Source organism: Protopterus annectens, chromosome 7.part0 (assembly GCF_019279795.1).
Source record: "Protopterus annectens isolate FY-2018-M chromosome 7.part0, PAN1.0, whole genome shotgun sequence".
Taxonomy (NCBI): Eukaryota; Metazoa; Chordata; order Ceratodontiformes; family Protopteridae; genus Protopterus; species Protopterus annectens.
The window spans coordinates 1,254,021,276-1,254,040,258 of record NC_056739.1 but is presented as its reverse complement, the minus strand read 5'-3'; the positions used below and the strand labels follow the sequence as shown (position 1 = coordinate 1,254,040,258).

At 40.3% G+C, this 18,983-nt stretch overlaps 1 protein-coding gene across 1 annotated transcript in view; it reads right to left on the bottom strand.

The window, feature by feature from the left end:
• ZWILCH (zwilch kinetochore protein) overlaps window positions 1–18,983 on the bottom strand; it is a 1,326,642-nt gene that overhangs the window by 620,786 nt on the left and 686,873 nt on the right. Inside the window, exons 9-10 of the mRNA XM_044077868.1 lie at window positions 2,349–2,442; window positions 2,200–2,252 (exon numbers count right to left, since the gene is read on the bottom strand). Coding sequence (XP_043933803.1) covers window positions 2,200–2,252; window positions 2,349–2,442 — 147 coding nt within the window. The remainder of the gene's footprint in view (window positions 1–2,199; window positions 2,253–2,348; window positions 2,443–18,983) is intronic.

The following is an 18,983-nucleotide window of genomic DNA, read 5'->3' as shown; positions in this document are numbered from 1 at the left end:
ATTTATTCAGCAAGTTTAGACTTATTTTTTAGTAATTCTATGCAAGATATAACCCATATAGCTCAAGCTATTGCAGCACTGATCAATATGAAGAACATCTAACACTAACGTTCACGTTTGATCAACTATCATTTCTTAGCTTGGGGAAGATCATGTGCCAACATACAGTGGATATAAAAACTTTACACACCCCTGTTAAAATGACAGGTGTTTGATATAAAAAAATTAGACTACATTAAATCATTTCAAAACTTTTCCCACCTTTAATGTGACATATAAACTGTACACTTCAATTGACAAATCTGTTAGGGGAAAAAATATAAAAAACGTACAATACACTGGTTGCATAAGTGAGCACACCCTTAATTTAATACTTTGTTGTGTATGCACACCTTTAAACTAATACTTTGTTGAAGCACATTTTGATGTAATTACACCATTCAGTCTTCCTGGGTACACACCTGCCATCAATTAAATTGATTGATAAACTGATTAACCCCAAATAAAGTTCAGCTGTCCTAATAGGATTTTCCTGCCATTTACTCAGTTGCCTGCTACAGCAAAAGCCATGGTTCTCAGAGATCTTACAAAGCATCAAAGGGATCTCATTGTTGAAAGGCATCAGTCAAGAGAAGGGCACAAAATAATTTCCACAGCATTGGATATACCATGGAACACACTAAAGACAGGCATCAAAAAGTGGAGAAAATATGGGACAACAATGACTTTGCAAAGAACTGGACGTCCCTCTAAAATTGATGACAAGACCAGACTAAAACTGGTCAGGGAAGCTGCCAAGAGACCTACAGCAACACTGAAGGAGCTGCAGGAATTTCTGGCAAGTAGTGGTTGTGTACTACATGTGACAACAATCTCCCGTATTCTCCATATGCCTGGACTATGGGGTAGGGTTGCAAGATGGAAGCCTTTTCTTACACAGAAAAACATCCAGGCCCAGCTAAAATTTGCAAAAAAATACATCAAGTCTCCCAAAAGCATGTGGGAAAATTGTGTTATGGTCTCATGAGACCAAGGTTGAACTTTTTCGCCACAATTCCAAAAGGCACAGTTGGCGCAAAAACAACACTTTGCATCACCGAAAGAACACCATCCCCACAGTGAAGCATGGTGGTGGCAGTATCATGCTTTGGGGTTGCTTTTCTTCAGCTGAAACTGGGGCTTTAGTCAAGGTTTAGGGAGTTATGAACAGTTCCAAATACCAGTCACTTTTGGCCCAAAACCTTCAGGCATCTGCTAGAAAGCTGAAGATGAAGACGAATTTCACCTTTTAGCATGACAATGACCCCAAGCATACATCCAAATCAACAAAAGAATGGCTTCACCATAAGAAAATTAAAGTTTTGGAATGGCCCAGCCACAGCCCAGACCTAAATCCAATAGAAAATCTGTGGGGTGACCTGAACAGGGCTGTGCACAAGAGCCAATCTGACAGATTTGGAGTACTTTTGCAAGGGCAAATATTGTCAAGTCAAGATGTGCCATGCTGAAAGACTCCTACCCAAGAAGACTGAATGCTGTAAGTAAATCAAAAGGTGCTTCAACAAAGTATTAGTTTAAGGGTATGCATACACAACAAAGTATTAGTTTAAGGGTGTGCACACTTATCCAACCAGCGTATTGTACATTTTTTATATTTTTTGCTCGTTTTTGTATTGAATTGTACAGGTTATAGGTCATATTAAAGGTGGGAAAAGTTTTGAAATGACTTATTGTAGTCTCATTTTTTAGATCACAAAAACCTGGCATTTTGACAGGCGTTTTTAAACTTTTTATATCCACTTTTTTTTTTTTTAGATTACTGCTCCAATTCTCCAAGTCTTGATGATAAAATAGATTTTATCATCATTAGTACACATTTCAGAGTATTACTACATTCTAAACTTAAATAACAAAGGCTAGTCAAATCAAGACATAATGGAAAACATGGCATCCATTCTTGTCCGTTTTAAAAACAGTACAAGGGAAAAAGGTATGACACAGTATTAAGACTTGGTCTAGGAAGTTCAAATTCCAGATCACAACAGACCTGCATCTGTTAAGACTTCAGCCAAGACAGCATGTTTGCATCTATGTGACCAACAGACCAGCTTGCTAGAACATTTCCAAAAAAAAAAAGTAGGGAAGGCCTAAATCTGTAAACCAAAAAACTTTATCAAGAACTAAAAACACAAGTCTTACCTCTTCTTTTTTAATCCGAAGATTGGAGAACCCATCTAGTTTGGATTTCAAGTCTGTGAAACAGACATATGTAGAAAATATTTAGAAAACTAAAAGTACACAATATTATTTTAAAATATTACAAATTAGAATAGTAAATAAACTATTACCATCAATCTGTGCCTGGACAAGCTCAACTGCTGATTTTGTTTGTAAAGATTCAGGCCAGTCTGTCTCTCCAGTCTTTAAACCCTTAGCCAAAACCTATGTTATAACAAAATGTAGCAAGTTATGTGCCTCTTAAGAAAAAGAAATCAAATTACAAAAAGCAAGTGATAGCCTTAACATCCAATCATAATGCCGAAAGCATGCTAATTCAGCACGTATGCAAGTAAGATCTGATGTGAGATCTGCAAAAGATATGAAACTATGTAGAACTGATAAACATCTGAAAAACCTTGTCTGACATCAATTTATAATTTTTGAACATGTATTCCTCATTTTAAATTATTTTAATATGTTTTATAGTCAAAGGACTGTAGAGGGTGAAAGCTGCAAAGTTACTCACACGGGTACAGAAATTAACTAGCATTAAATAGATAGCCATGGTACAGAAGAACTCTAGACCAAGAGATGTTCTTCATGGAATGGCTGGAAAAGTGCAATGTCTAGATATCAACAGAATGCATCAGCCTGGTATGAGGCAGTAAATAAGACTTCTTGATTCACCAGGTACAACTTACAACTCGCATATCCGAGATTCTGCATATCAGCTGAAGCCTTTGCTGCCTTTACAGTGCCTTTTTTAGGCAGGGTCTTTCTCTACTGGACAATCCTCTGTAATAAACTCAAACCGAAAGTCAGACAACATTATGGTGGCATTATTGACAGTATGCCAGAACTTGACGCCCTCCTACAATTCGATCATGGTTATATCTGTATATTTACTGAGATATAGCTCAGTGCAATGATGGCACACTCTCTATACCAGGATTTAGCACATATCATGCCTTCAGGCCCTTAAATAACTGCTGGGGATTATCTGTATTAGTCAGAAACACCATCACCTCATGTCAAATAACTACAGCATTAACCTTGAGCTCCTGACTATTCAAGCCACCCTTAACAAATCCAACTAATACTTCATTGCCAGCAATATCTCATAATCAATGTCCTCCAAACAGCATGGAAATTACCTTAATTTCGCTGAAGGGTTAAACGGCAAACCAAATATCTTCTTGCTAGGAGACTTCAATTGCTCAAGCACTGACTGGCACATTTACACCTCTAAAAATGAATATGTTCTGCATTTCCTGTACTTTGGTATTAACAATGCACAGGAGCAAATTGTTAAACTAACCACTAGAGGGCTCTAGTATCCTTGGCCTGGTCCTTACCAACCTATCTCCTGGCGTGTATCCCCCCACACAAAACCACCACCACTCATCTCCTCGTCCCTGGTTAAGCCTAACTATAAATCACTTGCCTTCTCTATCAGGTGTAATGGTCTTACCCCATCACCAAATGAAGCAATCTTTAGGAATTCTTCAGATGCAGATCCGCTAACAAACAGCACTAGAAACACTAGATCCAAGGACCTGAACTTTGTCTATGGCATACACAGAACATGCTGAAGAGACCAATGCGTGTCTGAAAGGATCCTCACGCTATGGAATAATCTAGTAAAACAGAATTCATCCCCAACTCTACTCAAAGGAAACCCTGACTATTGGATGGGAAATTGCAAATTCATCCATGATCTGGTCCCTTATGTATCTGATAGACATAGATCAGCATTAAAAGTAAATTAATCCCCAACTAACACCCCCCATAATCCTTAGCTACCTCTTTACTAATACACCCCACTGCACAGACATCCAAGGAACTCTAGGAATAAACTTGGTTGGGTTGCATGGCTAGGTTTGCAAAGACCATGATGGTTGTTAGCCTAATATAAGAGCCTAGTATAAGCCTTTGAACCTATGAAATGTAGTTCAACTTGTAGACTAATGCAAAATTCCCAGCAAACCCCTACAAATGGATGAAACTGAGAAGGCTGGCACATTTGCCTCCAATTTTCACCAGCATCTAAAATTCTGCATAAAAAATATGTACCTCGCCTGAATTTTTATTTGCAAATTCAGAACATTTGTAAAAAAACACTGCATAAAAAAGGAAAAAATGAAAAGTTGTTAGAAAACCCCATCCCCTTCCCTCAAGACCATAACGAAGCATGTCAGCAAGGAACTTAAGAGCACTGTTAGAAAATATAGAGTATGAAAGTACAGTGGTGTAAAATCTTACTGTAACAGTAGATGTCCTTCCTTTCATTGTTGTAGTATTCATTACAGTAGGGGATTCCCTGCCAAGGGTAGCCCAACATCCAGCCAGTATACCAAAGCTATTACAACCTAAGGTTTTGGTATACTGTCCGGATGTTGGGCTACCCCTGGCAGTGAATCCCCTAGTGTAATGACTACCACAGCAGTGATATGGAAGGACATCTTACGGCTGTTGTAGATACCAAAGGAATCTACAAACCATTCTTCAGGTATGTTAGGCTCTTAAAGAATAATGTTCAGCAATGCACTAAAGCTCATTCATAACATCCCATACTCTAATCCAAAGTATAAAGCAAATATACTGGCAGACAAATTAAGTACTGAATTTATCCAACTTACCACATTTTTGTGTCCGGTATTGCTGAAAATTTAGTTTCCCCTGTAATCATCTTGCAATAAGTCTTAGAATCCCTGCCAAATGCTAAAAATATTTCTCTGAGACTACATAACCTACCAGGGTGCATTCTCATTGGTGCCAAGTATGTACAATCCATGCCTCTGCTTAAGAACCTTAACCTCTGCATATCCATGGGGTTTGTCCATGATGCCTGGAGAACAGCCACTGTGACTTCTTTACAAAGGTGAACCCTTTACAGACCCAGGTAATCAAAGGTCCATTAGCCTCACCAGCCTAATACACAAATACATGGAATGTGTCATTGCATAATTAAATTTATGCATACATAGGCAAATTAACCAATCTAAAATCCATTTGGTTTGCTTTTGTGAAAGGTAGGGTCTGTCTTCTGAATCTAGTAAACGTCTTTGAAGAGATTACAGTAGCTTTGGACAGTGGCCAATCTATGCAGCCTGCTCGCCTTGACCTGATCAAGGTTTTTTGACACTATCCCTCATACAGGTACTACTGAAGAGTAAACCTCTAAGTTGTTCACTGGATATCCACTGGCTATCCAACAGATCCTGAGTAGTGAAACGTGTTGGTCCCCTTTCTGAACATCAAGTTGTAACCAATGGATAATGTAGGAATCCATGCTGAACCCTCTTTTATTTGGCATTTATTTTGCATACATCCAAGTCAATATCCCAGAAGTGTGGTTGAGCAGTTTGCCGATGACTGCAAACTGGCCCATGTTACAAAATGACTTCAAAAAGGGTTGGAATACAGACAGGTGGTGTACTCAAAATGGTTTCAAGTTAAATGTAAAAAAAGTGTAGCATAATAATGCTCAGCAAAAAAACTGTTCCCACTTCATGTAAGTGGTATTCCTATTAAAAAATATATAGTTGCAAGAGACCTGAGTATTTATGTGGATAACTCTCTCATTCGATCATACTGTTTTTACCATAGTCAGGAAATCTTTCTATCTGGCATGGCTAATTTGAGTATTTTCAAGATCCAAACCAATCATCTTACAATTTGTACTCTTCCCTTATCAGACGCACTATCAAATACAATGCTCCTTTTGGTATGTACAAATCCAAGCACATCACTCAAATGGAAAGACTCCAACTTTGTCTCTTTCGGCTTTCCCCGGTTAGGGGTCACCACAGCGGAACTCCAGTCCGCTAATGATTGGCAGTTGATTTTTACGTACCGGCTTGCCAGGCCTGACGCACAACCTTCAACTAAGGTACGCCCATTCACGCATGTCTCCACGCAGAGGACGCTCTAGCTGAGAATCAAACCGGACAGCGTCTTACTGTGAGGTGACAACACTACCTCAGCACCACCAACAATCAAAAAAGAAAAAGAAAACTGAAATTCTTAAATCCTTCAGCTATCCCAATAGATTAGCACAGCTTTCCTTACATTCAAGTAGCCTACCAGCTGCTAATCTATTAGGATAACTGAAGGATTTAAAACCTGTCTCACTTTTCAAGCTAAGATAGGCCCAGTCCAATTTGATGACCAATTTCTTCGCAAAACTAGTGGCAATACAAATATCCAGACTTCTTCTTCTTTCAGCTTTTCCCGGTTAGGAGTCGCCACAGCAGAACTCCGGTCCGCTAATGATTGGCAGTAGATTTTTGCGGTGACGAGGTGCCAGCTCGACGCCCAACCTTCAACGAAGGCACGCCCATTCATGCACGTCTTTCGAACGCCACTCGACCGCAGGGAGGACATGCAGACTCCACACTGAAAACGCTTCCAGCAGAGTATCAAACAGGAGAACCTCTTGCTGTGAGGCGACAACGCTACCGCTGCACCACCGCGGCTTAGACTAGTGACCTAAATTTACACCAACAAATAAACAAGACTCACTGTAGGGATAGTATCCTAACTCAACACATTCCCAAATCCATGGAATAAGTTACCACTTACAGGTCAAGCAAAGTACTACTTTTGTCTGCCTTTAAAGCTAGTCATGAATACTGGATGAGTAGACAAATTTACATCTGGGTTGTTACGTACGGCCTCTGCTTGACTTGGGAGGTGAGCTTTATTAAGCGCTCCTAACGGGTGGCCAGAATTGTAAGTGTATTTACTTAAAGGTGCATATGGCTAGGCCTCTTATGCTCCCCATGATCACTTGCTATGTTCCTAAATGCAGTCAATTCCATGTTAATACCAAATGTACTTTGTACTATGTACTTATACTTCATACCACTCAGGTTAAGTTTATACAGTTGCTGTTAATGGCCTAGCAGGCTGTACAACAGCTTTTGATGCCTGAAGATCAAAAGACTGTGTTTTATCCTTACACTAGGTGCTTGGATTCATACTATAGTGCTAACCCTGTACTTCAACATTAAAGAGTGCTGTACTCCAATGGTGTGATTCTCATGATAATGTAATAAACATCAATGCTCCAGCTGCCTAAAGTGGTGACAGCTTACGTGGATTGTTAAAGATCGAAAGGCACTTACTGAAGACAGAGAATTTCTACAGTATTCTTGATCAAATGTCCTCAACTGATTAAAAACCACCTTAGATCCCCCCCCTAAAAAAATCCACATGCCTAGTGGGATTTGCCTAGTCAGTGAAAGCAAGCAATTAAGCAAACAAATGAATCAGCAAATCTCAGTTACTACCCATAGTGATTTGCATTATAGGTTTGGCTGGATGCAGAATCATCACATCACTCAAACAGCCACAAAGGATATCAGCAAAAGTGGGAAGGAGGAATGGCACGCCTTACAGGATAGAAAGGAATGGAGTTGATCATTACCTGTTACGGTGAGTAGCTCAAGAAAATGAAATTGATGTTTAGCCCATTATCTGTCTGTCAAGTAAACACCGGGTGAAGGCATCAGCTAGCATATCCTGACTAATCACTACTTAGCCTTAGACTTGAAATCTAGTTTGCAATGTTTTGTAAATGGGTGTACAATGACCTGGATGCAGCCTTGCAAATATCAACAGTAAACATCTACAGTAATCTTCTGAAAAAAATGTCTCTGGAATAATGGGTTACAACTATACAACATATCCGCCATAACAGTCATAATAAAATACTTCTAAATAGCAAGTCCCAAGAAGAAGCCACAACTTTAACAGATCTAAGTTGCAAAAGCTCTGAATTCATTCATACCACCAGTACTGCGGTGAATGAGGCATGCAATGCCTCTGTGTTGGCACCTGACATTGGCACCAAAGATCATTCTCAAATGCAGCTTAAATACATTAAAACCCATTTAACTGATTAACTAAAGCAGCAGTTTGCTTTATTTACTCAAACAAGCAGGTGCAGTTAGCAGCACTGTTAGCTTTAATCATGCTGACTGTGATTAAGTTATTTAAGCCAACTCAGGCAAACATCTTACTACAGGTAAACTGCCTGCACCGCCAGTAATTTTAGTGCAGTGCAGACAATGCTGCTCCTTGCACTAAACATGCTAATAAGTTACAGTTTGCAATTTGGAAAAGAAAGACTAGACATGCGTTGAATGGTGACCAGATTCAATATTGACATTATGTTTAAATGGTGCTGTCTAAAAGAGAAAGTAGATTCCATGGCAAAAAAATTGCAGATGAGCCCTTACTCCAAAAACCAGAGTCCAAAAGGTCTCTCTTCAGAACCCGGAGATGGGCAAGAGGGGCAACCTGTCTACTCATGTTTGACTAGACATGCCAATGCCTGTAAAAACATTTTTTTTTTTCATCTAAGAGGGAATCAACAGAATCCTCAGTCCAAAGGATTTCCCAACTGGTCCTAATTATGACTTAAATGATGCTAAATGATCTTCATGTGCACTAGGGCATTTTTAATAAAGGAAAAATTATTAGGCAAATATGGACAGTAGCAAAAAAAATAATAATAATAATAATCTCCTAGGCTCTTTCTGTGTGAGGAGAAAACATTGACCCATGTTTATAAATGCTCTCAGAAATAACTTTAGCTTTGAAGAGACAAGATTACATCTTTGCTTGATGATCATAATAAAAACCAGGAACTCTAGACATGGAAAAAATATCCTGAGGTGTTTCCAAAACTGATCAAAATCACTTAGAGAACGAAACCATCTATACAAGGATAAATTAATGTTTTATAACCAAAGTATTACTACCCAATAGTGCAAGGCACCTGAAAAATTTCTTGGGAGTTCTTTCCAGGTCAAAGCAGGAGGAGACTGCAAATGAAAAATTCTAATGACCAGTATGAAGCCTAAGAAATCTCCTGTGGGATCAAACAATGGAACATAACCATCATTCACATTTCAGTAAGATTATCCAAGCATAGTAAGGGAGCAGGGAAAACAAAATGAAATATCACCATTCTGAAGTTTAACATGTTTATGTTGTTCCTTAAGTTTGCAGAAGTCTAGGGTCGGCCCATACTGATGGCCTTTCTTGGATAGAAGAAATAATCTATGGAAATGGGGACAACACCTCAACTAGACCATTAGAAGCAGACTGACAAGATAGTGGCAGTTAGCCAAAGAGAATGATGGGATGCATCCTTCAAAGTGAACACACCAGAAGCTTAATAGTAATGTTCACTTCTACTCTTCAGGCCCTGGAAAGGCCACATTGTATGAGTAATGTGCACAAAAAATAACAGTACAGACTAGAGGATCTGGTGTTCTCACTGCATACCAAAAGAGGCAAGGAGTATATGATTATGTCAGGGAGATATGAAGGGTTTATCTTGAAGGAAAGAACCAAATGAAGAAACAGAAAGCAGAGACAACAAGATTGTAGGGACCAGCTACTCAATGTAAACGATATTTATTCACATATTGAGTTGTGAGTCAATGGAATGGACTACCAGCACCAGTTATTGTTGATGGAATCCACAGAGATATTTAAGAGGACATGGGATATATGGAGTAAGATGCTGTGAATGAGAAGTAGAATGCTGAATGCTCTTTTAGGGCAGAATCCCTACACTATCAATCTAATACAACAGTTTGACATGTCAACTAGATGCACTCAAAGCAGACTGGACTGTATCATCCTTTTCTTCGACATGTAGAGCAGAAAAGGTCCTGAAGTAGCAAAAACTGATATCTTAGAAATATATTGTGGAGCAGGCTTTTATGAGAATTCAATTCAGTCACTACACACTAGCACCCCTTACAACCACAATTGAGTGGAAACGCACTTAAACTGTTCAAGATTTTCATATCAGAACTTCCTGAACACAGAGAAGAGACCAAGTGCAAGTGCAAAGGACCTCATGATCTGATAGATCCAACGAATCATTTACAAAACTTTTCTAATCTAATCTCAGTTATCTGCCCCAGCCCTACTCCTCAAAAATACTTTAATCCTTATGACATTCCTCTCTCAGTCATCAAACCAAACAGCATTCCCTTCTGTATGATCTAGTCTAAGCTGAGAACTGGAATACAAACTCTGGACAAAGTTCTATAAAATGGATGAATGTTTGCTCATACTGGCATTGGAATAAACTATTTTGAATACAGCGTACGGTTAGATGTGGTACATTGCAAATGCACAGTCATAGAAATTGTGACAGCAGCTGCTGTTCTGATAATTGTAGAATAATATGGGATTGTTAACAGGACATTTGCCTTGGAGCAGGAAGAAGCTGGCCAAGACCATTGATGGACATCAAGCTAACTTTCTGGCTACCTGCAGGCAGGATGTCACATAGATGAGGACTGCATTAGTGACCACTATAAGCATCAGTTATCCTTCTTCCTTAACTTCTATAACCCTCTTCAAAGATAGATGCACTTCCAAGTTCAGAACTATCAGTGTTATGTTTCACACCCTTGGTTTCCGCCATAAGAAAGAAAAATAGGGAAATGAATGGACTTGGTTTAAGAATATTCTAATAACAGCTTTTGGAGAAAAAAGGGGTCAGTTCAAAGAGGCATGTGATCCTTCTGAAAGATCAGTCAATTTTCCTATACAGGCATGAAATCCAGCATTGTCCAAAATGAGAAATTGGCTACAAAAAAAAGTGTCTTTCAAGACAAACTTTAGTGATGACAAACCATCAGCTTCTAATGGGATACAAGAAGCATGTCAATTGTGAAGTTCGAGTGTAGGTGGGGGAGGGGGTATACAAAAGGTAAGTGAAAATGTAGAATCAGTTGGTTAGGTAATGACCATTAATGTAGATGTCTGAGGATCTTCACTGTTGAAGTATTTACTACCACGCAGAAGTTCACTGTTGAAGTATTTACTACCACGCAGAAGTTCAAAGTCAGCTTGAATACTAAATAGCATTACAATCCTCCCAGGACCAGCAGATGTCCTCCCCTCCAGTGTCAAGACATCCGGGTATAAAGGGCCATTGGCTGGCACTATTTATCAGGTCTTTCTTGCCCTTGGATAGAGCCCCACTCTCTGCAGTACACTCAGGAACATGATTGCCCAGACATGGCCCCAGATCAGCCTGGGAAGTAGCAGGGGAAAAGGGACTTACACTGTGGTAGAAGAGACTGTAGATTATAAGGGAGGGTTACGCACCCTAACACTGGCTCAAGAAAAGGGGTTAGAGGTAGGAGTTAAGAGGTACTGCAGTTGTAAAGATATTCGAACATCTACATTTATAGTATGCAACTACACAACTGAACTATGTTCATTGTACACAACTGTACAGTAATCACTCTTAGGAAGATTCTCAGAACTAAGAAGAGTGGGTTGGATGGATAGAGGTGGAAGAAGCAGGGGAGATGAGTCCCTGCAAAATGACTGCTGCAAAACCTACCCTGGTCCTAGATGCAGCGGCTAGACTGTAATTTTTGAAGAAGGTATGGGCCGAGGACCAGCTGGCTGCTTCTATGGTGGAAGGTACTCTAATAATGAAGCCCATGGCAACTGCCATTGCCCTAGTGGAGTGTGCTCTGATACTTTCTGGTATTGGCTTTCCATGATGCTTGTAACAGAAGGCTAAGCAACTGCAATCCATTTAGAGATGGTTTAACTGGCCTTCTTTCTCTGGTGTCTGCAAATGCTACAAACAAATAGATTTTTTGCATTTCTAATCTTATTCATGTAACATCTGAGCTGTCTGTGTACATCTGTAGAATGGAGCATTTTTCTCCCTTGCTTTCAGATTTGAGGAAGACAGATTAATGGACTGGTCTGACAAAAGTTTAGACACCACTTTTGTCGTAAAGGAGGGCTTGATGCAGTGAGTAACCCTATCCTTATGGAAAATTATAAATGGCTCCCTACAAATAAAGGCTTTAAGTTCAGAGATTATTCTGACACAATAAGAGCCACTAGGGCAGTTTTTCCATGTGGTAATTTTTGGCAGCAGGCTACAACGCTGGTAAAATAACTTCTCTAAGACAAAATTTAGGTCCAAAGAAAGTGCAGGGAACATTTCATATTCTTAAGTTCATGCTCCCCTTCAGAAATTGTTTCACGGTGTGATAGGAAAATAAAGAGAGGGTAGATAGGCAGAGGCAAGCTAAAGTAGCAGAAGCAAACATCTGTATAGAAACCCAAGGCAGGCAAGCTGAAGTGGAAGAAGCATGCATCTGTATAGAGGTCTAAGGCAGGCTTAGGTTATACAGATTTGTCAGGTAGCTCAGGACCTGAAGAAGCCTGGCTTGCAGTGGGTCTAGTCCTTTTTTAATGCACTATTGAGATAATCTTAGCAGTTATGAAATGTGAGATTTACTGGTGCTTGATCTCCTGGCATCCTTTAAAATCTGCAGGAAGTCCTCTGAAAAGAAGTGCCTGGATGATAAAAGTATAAAATCATCCACCCTGCCAACTTTAGTGTCTCCAAGTAAGGATGAATGGAGGACCTGTGGTGTTAGGTGAGTAGGTCCAGTTTCACAGATAGCATCCATATTCTTTCCTTGGTCATCCTCAGGAGAGTGGAAAACATGTGCTGCTACGGACAAAGGGAGGCTTATTAGGAAAACTCTTGGACCATCCTCCTGATTTTTTGAATTATCCTGGGGATGAGGAGAGGGAAGGCAAAAAGAAATAATTCTGCCCATGAGAAACAGAAAGCATCTGTCCACCAGGCACCACTGAGTGGGATCCTTAACCTATACCTGAATTGCCAGTTTTGGTCTGAGGGAAAAGAGTCTACCATCTGTTGCACCTCACCTGTGTGTCAACTGAAAGAACACTTCTCTGAGATTTGATTTTCTTGGTGAAAGAAAGGGAGGTACTTTTCTGCGTCAGACCTGGGTCCTTGGGTGTTGGAACCCATGAGGTCTGGTCAGCTTGCCACCTTCAGGAGAATTTTCCTTAACCTATTCTTTTTGCCTTTACTTTTGGTCTGAGAGACAGGAAAGGACTATGTCTTAGTAGGGTAAACCTGAAGAAAGTCCTCAACTATCTGCATTGACTTTGCCTTCTCCTCCATTTTCTTACACACACTGGGCTTGGTGTCCAAAAACGAAATCCTTGTCTAAAGGGGAATCGAGAGGTTCAGCCTTTACATGCACTGGAAGGCACTATTCCACAAGCCAACAATGTTTTCTGATTATGGACCCTGTGACAGCTGCCTTGTTAGATGTTTTCAAAGCATCAAAGACACACTTGAGGTGCTTGTCAACATGAGAACTGATGTTGCAAAGTTTTAGCAAATCCCTCTAAACACCTTTGTCCAGCTCCTCTTCTTTCTATTTCATCAGAATCCAGGAAAGTTTACCGATATTTAATCATGAAACTGACAATTCAAAATTCTCAGGGCCAGAGTTGTTAACGTAGATGCTTTTCTTGCCAAATCTATTGAAGACTCTACTCTTTTTTGTAAGGTGCTCTATTCCCTTTACTGTTTGGCATATTTTTTTTTTTTTTTGAAGAGTAACCCTTGGTTCTCTTGGATTGGTCCACCTCAGGATCCACCACTGGGTTTCTGCACTTGTGCTTAGGGAACTCGAGCACTCTTTAGAACTAGTGTAGTTTCCTAGGGGCAGAGGATCAGGAGTCAGGCTGCAGGCATGCCACTTGCATCACTTCATCTGCCTCTTCCATTCATGGAGGAAGAGTGAGGTTTTAGCTCAGGTAGACCTAGACCAAGAAACTGACTAAATATTTTCTTTGACTGGGGACCCATAGTAGAGATACTCAGGTGGTGAGGCTAAGGCAAGGGTATCATTGCACTCAGTTACCACAAGACCCTGTCAAATTCTGAACATATGCACAAACTAGTTCTCAACCAGAGTCACAAAAATCTTAAGACTCCTGTGGGGAGGGTCTCTTCCTCTCAGTAAGAGATATTCCCATAGAATGGTACTTTTCAAAAGCAGATTGTCTGGATCTCATGAAAGTCACACGATTCTCTGTAAGCTTGAATTAAGTCCTGAGACTGTGAATGGTGGACCTGACACAGGCACAAACCAACAGACATCTTTGGAGGCTTGGGATTGAACTTTGATTGTGGTATCAGGTAGGGAGGCCTCGGGCCACAGGTGGATGGCCAAAACCTGAATCTAGCTGCCTGGAATCTTCTCACAAACAGATGCAGAGCATTCAGCCCTCCCCTCAGTAATGAGGATCCAGGTGTCAGCAGTTGAACTCTGGACCCAACTGACACCTACGAGTACTTGGCCTGAGCAGATATAAGTACCACAGCAGGAATGCTGGCCTCCAACAAGGGTCTCACCACAGGCCTCAGCAGTGCAAAAAGTCATTGGAAGGGACTGCAAAAGTTCTGTACCACCTTCAACCATGCTGAGTCTGGGAGGGCAACTGAAGGCAGAATAGGTGTTGTCCAGTTCTCTATTACTCCTTTCGCTAGGATATTTCTTGTTTTGAGGGAGCTCAAAAGAGAACCTGACGGACACCATGGTGGGCATTAGTTAACAATGCTCTTTGTGCTGCCATAAGTATTTCTGTAAGGCCTCTGCTCAACACCTCATCATATGCATGTTAAAATAAGTACACTTAGGACAGTTAAGCACGGTGTGATCCACAGACAGACAGAATAAGCAAAGAATGAAAATGTGGTGTGGGATTTGCTTTCCATACTTTAGATATTGGAGAATTTTCCAGACATCTAAGGTTTAATAATAAATACACTAAAAATTTATTTCCCTAATCAGGTAGCTAGCTTTTGCAGTCTTCTGGCTTTAGACTGACAGATGTACTATCAGATTTGTGACGTCCGGCCAATATCCAACCAGTCTGCCACCAATTAAATGCAATGTCTGGCCAATATCCCACAGGACTGCCAACAATTAATGCAATGTCCCTTACTATCTTGGGTCAGTAACTAAGGACTGGGTCAAACCTCACTACTGACTCCAGTGTGAGTGTCATTTAAACAGGAGTAATATTTCACAATCTTCCCCTAAGACTACAACAAGAGCATGCTCTATAATCTAGGACTGGGCTGTATACTTCTGTCCGCTCCTAATGTAACTCCTTATTACACACTTCAGAGCAATGTGTCCCAGCTTAAGACCTCTGATACACTCTCACTCAAATCAAATTTAAATCTCACACCTCCAAAAACTTCTTGGAAAGCCTGACACAGATTTCCAGCTGTGAGCCTTCCCCAAAATAATACAGTAATACTGCTGCCAATCAGAGTGTCTTCATACCCTTCTAAAGGGGTGCTCAATTATTAAAAATTAAATTTCAAAATAACTGAGAGCTATGACCAGAAGCGGCCTGGCTTTTGAGGTTACATAGAGAGTATCAAACAGGTATAAGTACTCCTTAATCTTTAAAGCACACACAGATTTCCAGCCACAATGTAAAGCAATGAAAAACATTTAATAAGTAAAATGATTACAAGAATGTAAATCAATAGCTTTCGATAAACACCAGAATTCAAATCACCAGAAATGTAAAATTAAACTGTAGGCTACAAGTCAATAATTCTAGAAAAACTCAATCTTAATAATTAAGCTTTCCTAATTTAAATAGAGAACACTGTCCCTGATCTAATCTAACACATAAAAGCAAGGCAAAGGCAGGCTTACAGTTTTTGGTGAACTCTCTCTATTGGGTGTCAACTGACTGCAACTCTTCACAAACTGCTCAGCAATTATCTAACTGCTCAGTACTTGACTAAACGCATAGCTTAACAGTCTCAATGACAGTCAGTTGTTTGAAAAAGTTTTTTCCGGCCAATCAGCTGTTCAAATAATCATCTAGTAACCAGGAACATTCTAGTGACATCACCCACTGTTCAGCTGATTCTCCACAGTACTTTTGTATCTCCCTCTCAAACATGTGCAATTAGAAATGTATCAAAACACTGAAACATTCTGTTTAAACAGCGAGATACTCAACATTTAAAATACATATTTACATTTTTACAATTAGACATGCTGGCATACAACACAAAATAATCTGAGAATATACACATCTCCTGCCAGACATACTAACACAAATAACAGTGTTTTTCAGTTTCTTCACAAAATGCATCGGGCTTCAGTGGTAAAAAAAGAAAAAATATGGCACCAGCAAATAACCTTTTGTACCCAGACATCCCCCAGGCCCAAAGGAAGTAAAATTTTCTGGCATTCAGGTCATTGTCAGGCTTCTGCAGGGCAGGAAATCCCATGAACAATTACTGCAACAGTGATGTACAACACCAGCTTAACCAGCCCAAGCAGGACAACAGTATACTTACAAAGAAGCCATAATGGGCAGATGGCCAGAAACATGCATCTTGATTACGATGCAACTACCTACCCTGCAATACAAAAATTTGAGACAAGTCAAGATCACCTAAAGACAGACACACTACCAACACTTATTTTTCCAAAAATTGAAAAGAGATGATCTTCACGTATCATGTGATGACTCAAAGGATTCCTCATGGTCTCAATCACTTCTGAAAATCTGGTCAGATGATCGCAGGAAGCAAGGGATCTAGGATAGTGGCTATGCACAGAGGTGGAGTTGCATGACATCCCTTACAAGGCAGGATATACTCTTTTTGTGTGTGTGTGTGTGTGTGTGTGTGTGTGTGTGTGTGTGTGTGTGTGTGTGTGTGTGTGTGTGTGTGTTTCTAAACAACTTCCTGAACTGTCCAGGGACCAGAGAACCTAAAATCATACCATTTCCAGCAATTACAGGTGAAGCATCTGCACCCAGAATTTGTGATGGATTTGTCTACAGGAAGGGAAAGCAGATACCGAAACCAGTAGATACTATACACCACACTCCAAAGATGCCAAAAGAAGCTCCACGACTAGGAGTTAACAGCATTCCCTACTCCAACACCTCAGAGTCCCAAGGCAAAACCTCCATTATCAGGCTTACACAAAAGGTAGTACATAAACATCACAGTCACCATTAAGCCCACACGGTACAGAAAGATCCAAGTCTAGACCATCTTGCTGCATCATCAAGTCTGCCAAAATCATGACCTCCTGGACCATCTTTGCAGACAGACTTACAACTAAATAACCACCTGTGTGTGCAGTCCATGCAGTGAAGTACCAATAAACATGAAGAACCACACGCTGTCCAGGTCAAGAGTGTGTTCCAACTATTAGTAAAACAGGTTAAGCGCCTTCGTCCCCTCAAGGACTTCATTGATCTGGATAGCGTGTGGTTCTTCATGTTTATTAGACTTACAACTAACATTATCCCGTTCTATTTCAGTTAAAGACAACTGCTTGAAATAGGCTCTGAAAAGACTTCCCCTAGCTTATAGGCAACCCTTGGGTTGTAACAGCAGGCATAAACAAATCAAGGAAACTACCAGTGTGTCCCACAATTTGGTCAACAGCAGCATTTCATCCAGGTACGGCAACACATTCAGGTCTTTCTCATGCAAGTCTCCACCAACAGTGCTACCACCCACATGAACACCTGCAGTGTAAGACAGAGATCAAAGAACAGAATTTTGTACAGAAAGTGTGCTGCCCAGAGTGAACTCCATTTTAAGAGTTTCTACTTTCCTTTCTACATGTCCAGCAAGATCCCAAGTGATCAGAAGGATGAGATACACAAAACAGCACGAAGTTCCAGGCCTTCCTGGCTGAAATAATTGCCACTAACACAACTATCTTCAAAGCCAGGAACTTTACTGATAAGGAAGCTACTGGCTTAAAGGGGGCGTGACTCAGCCTCTCAAACAGTTTAGGTCACAAGGGGGGGGTTCCACTCTTTTCCTCAGTAGTCTTATATGTAGTCTTATATGAAGGAACTCCCCCAGGAAACTGAGTGGGACCCAGCAAACTAAAGGTGAGTCCAGGGCATGGCAGGCAAGCAGAAAAAGTAGACAAATGGACCTTAACGGAGGTGTAAACCAGGCATGCCCTCAGAAGTTCACTAAGGTATTGAAGGACCAATCTGCTTTGGATGAATTCTGGCCCTTACTTTGGCACTAAAACAATCTTCCTCCAGCTGGACACACAAGAAGTTTTCTTGTTTACCTGATAATGTTCCACACATGTGCAGAATACTAGTGCCTAAACACCATTACAATTTTGACATCTAAGCTAACAGTTACAGTCTCCAGTGAATGAGGTGTACAAGTGAACCCTTGCACAGCATCAGCAAGTCTATTCTGTATTGAAATGGGGTCCGAATGGAGAGATGTAAAGTCAGCAAGCAAAGGAGAGTAGTAGTGCTAAAACTGAATTCAACCTCAAGTCTTGATGAGTATCTTTCACAAGGTGGACCTGTTTTTACAAAATCTCACCAAGGCGGCACCTATATATAGACTATTTATATAGCATACATCATGGACAGAAGTAGGTTAAAAACTAAAAAAGATAACTGGGTGCACAAGACTCAGGATAAAAAAAAGTGCCCAGTCCTGGTGGGCACACTGGTGCCGGGACTGAAAAGATGACAGTGTAGAATCCTCAAAATATGGAAACATTCCTACAATGTGGCCAGGCCAGGGGAGGATGGCCCCCTGTTGTAGAAGTAGCAGTCCACAAAAACTGATAGGCCAAAGAAGAGCCATAAAGACGATAAAGTGGACTATTGAGGATAAGAAAGAAATTATGCATTGTTACTATTATGCAAAGGGCCCAGAATTTCCAGACACAAGATATACAAAATGATTAAGAGAGAAATTAGAGGAAAGAAAAACACTTCTGCAAGAAAAACTGTCAGAAGCTTCAAATGAAAATTTGTGTTCATTGATAGAACAGATTTGCAAAAGAAACGCAAGAAACCTTGATCGGTTTGGAAAA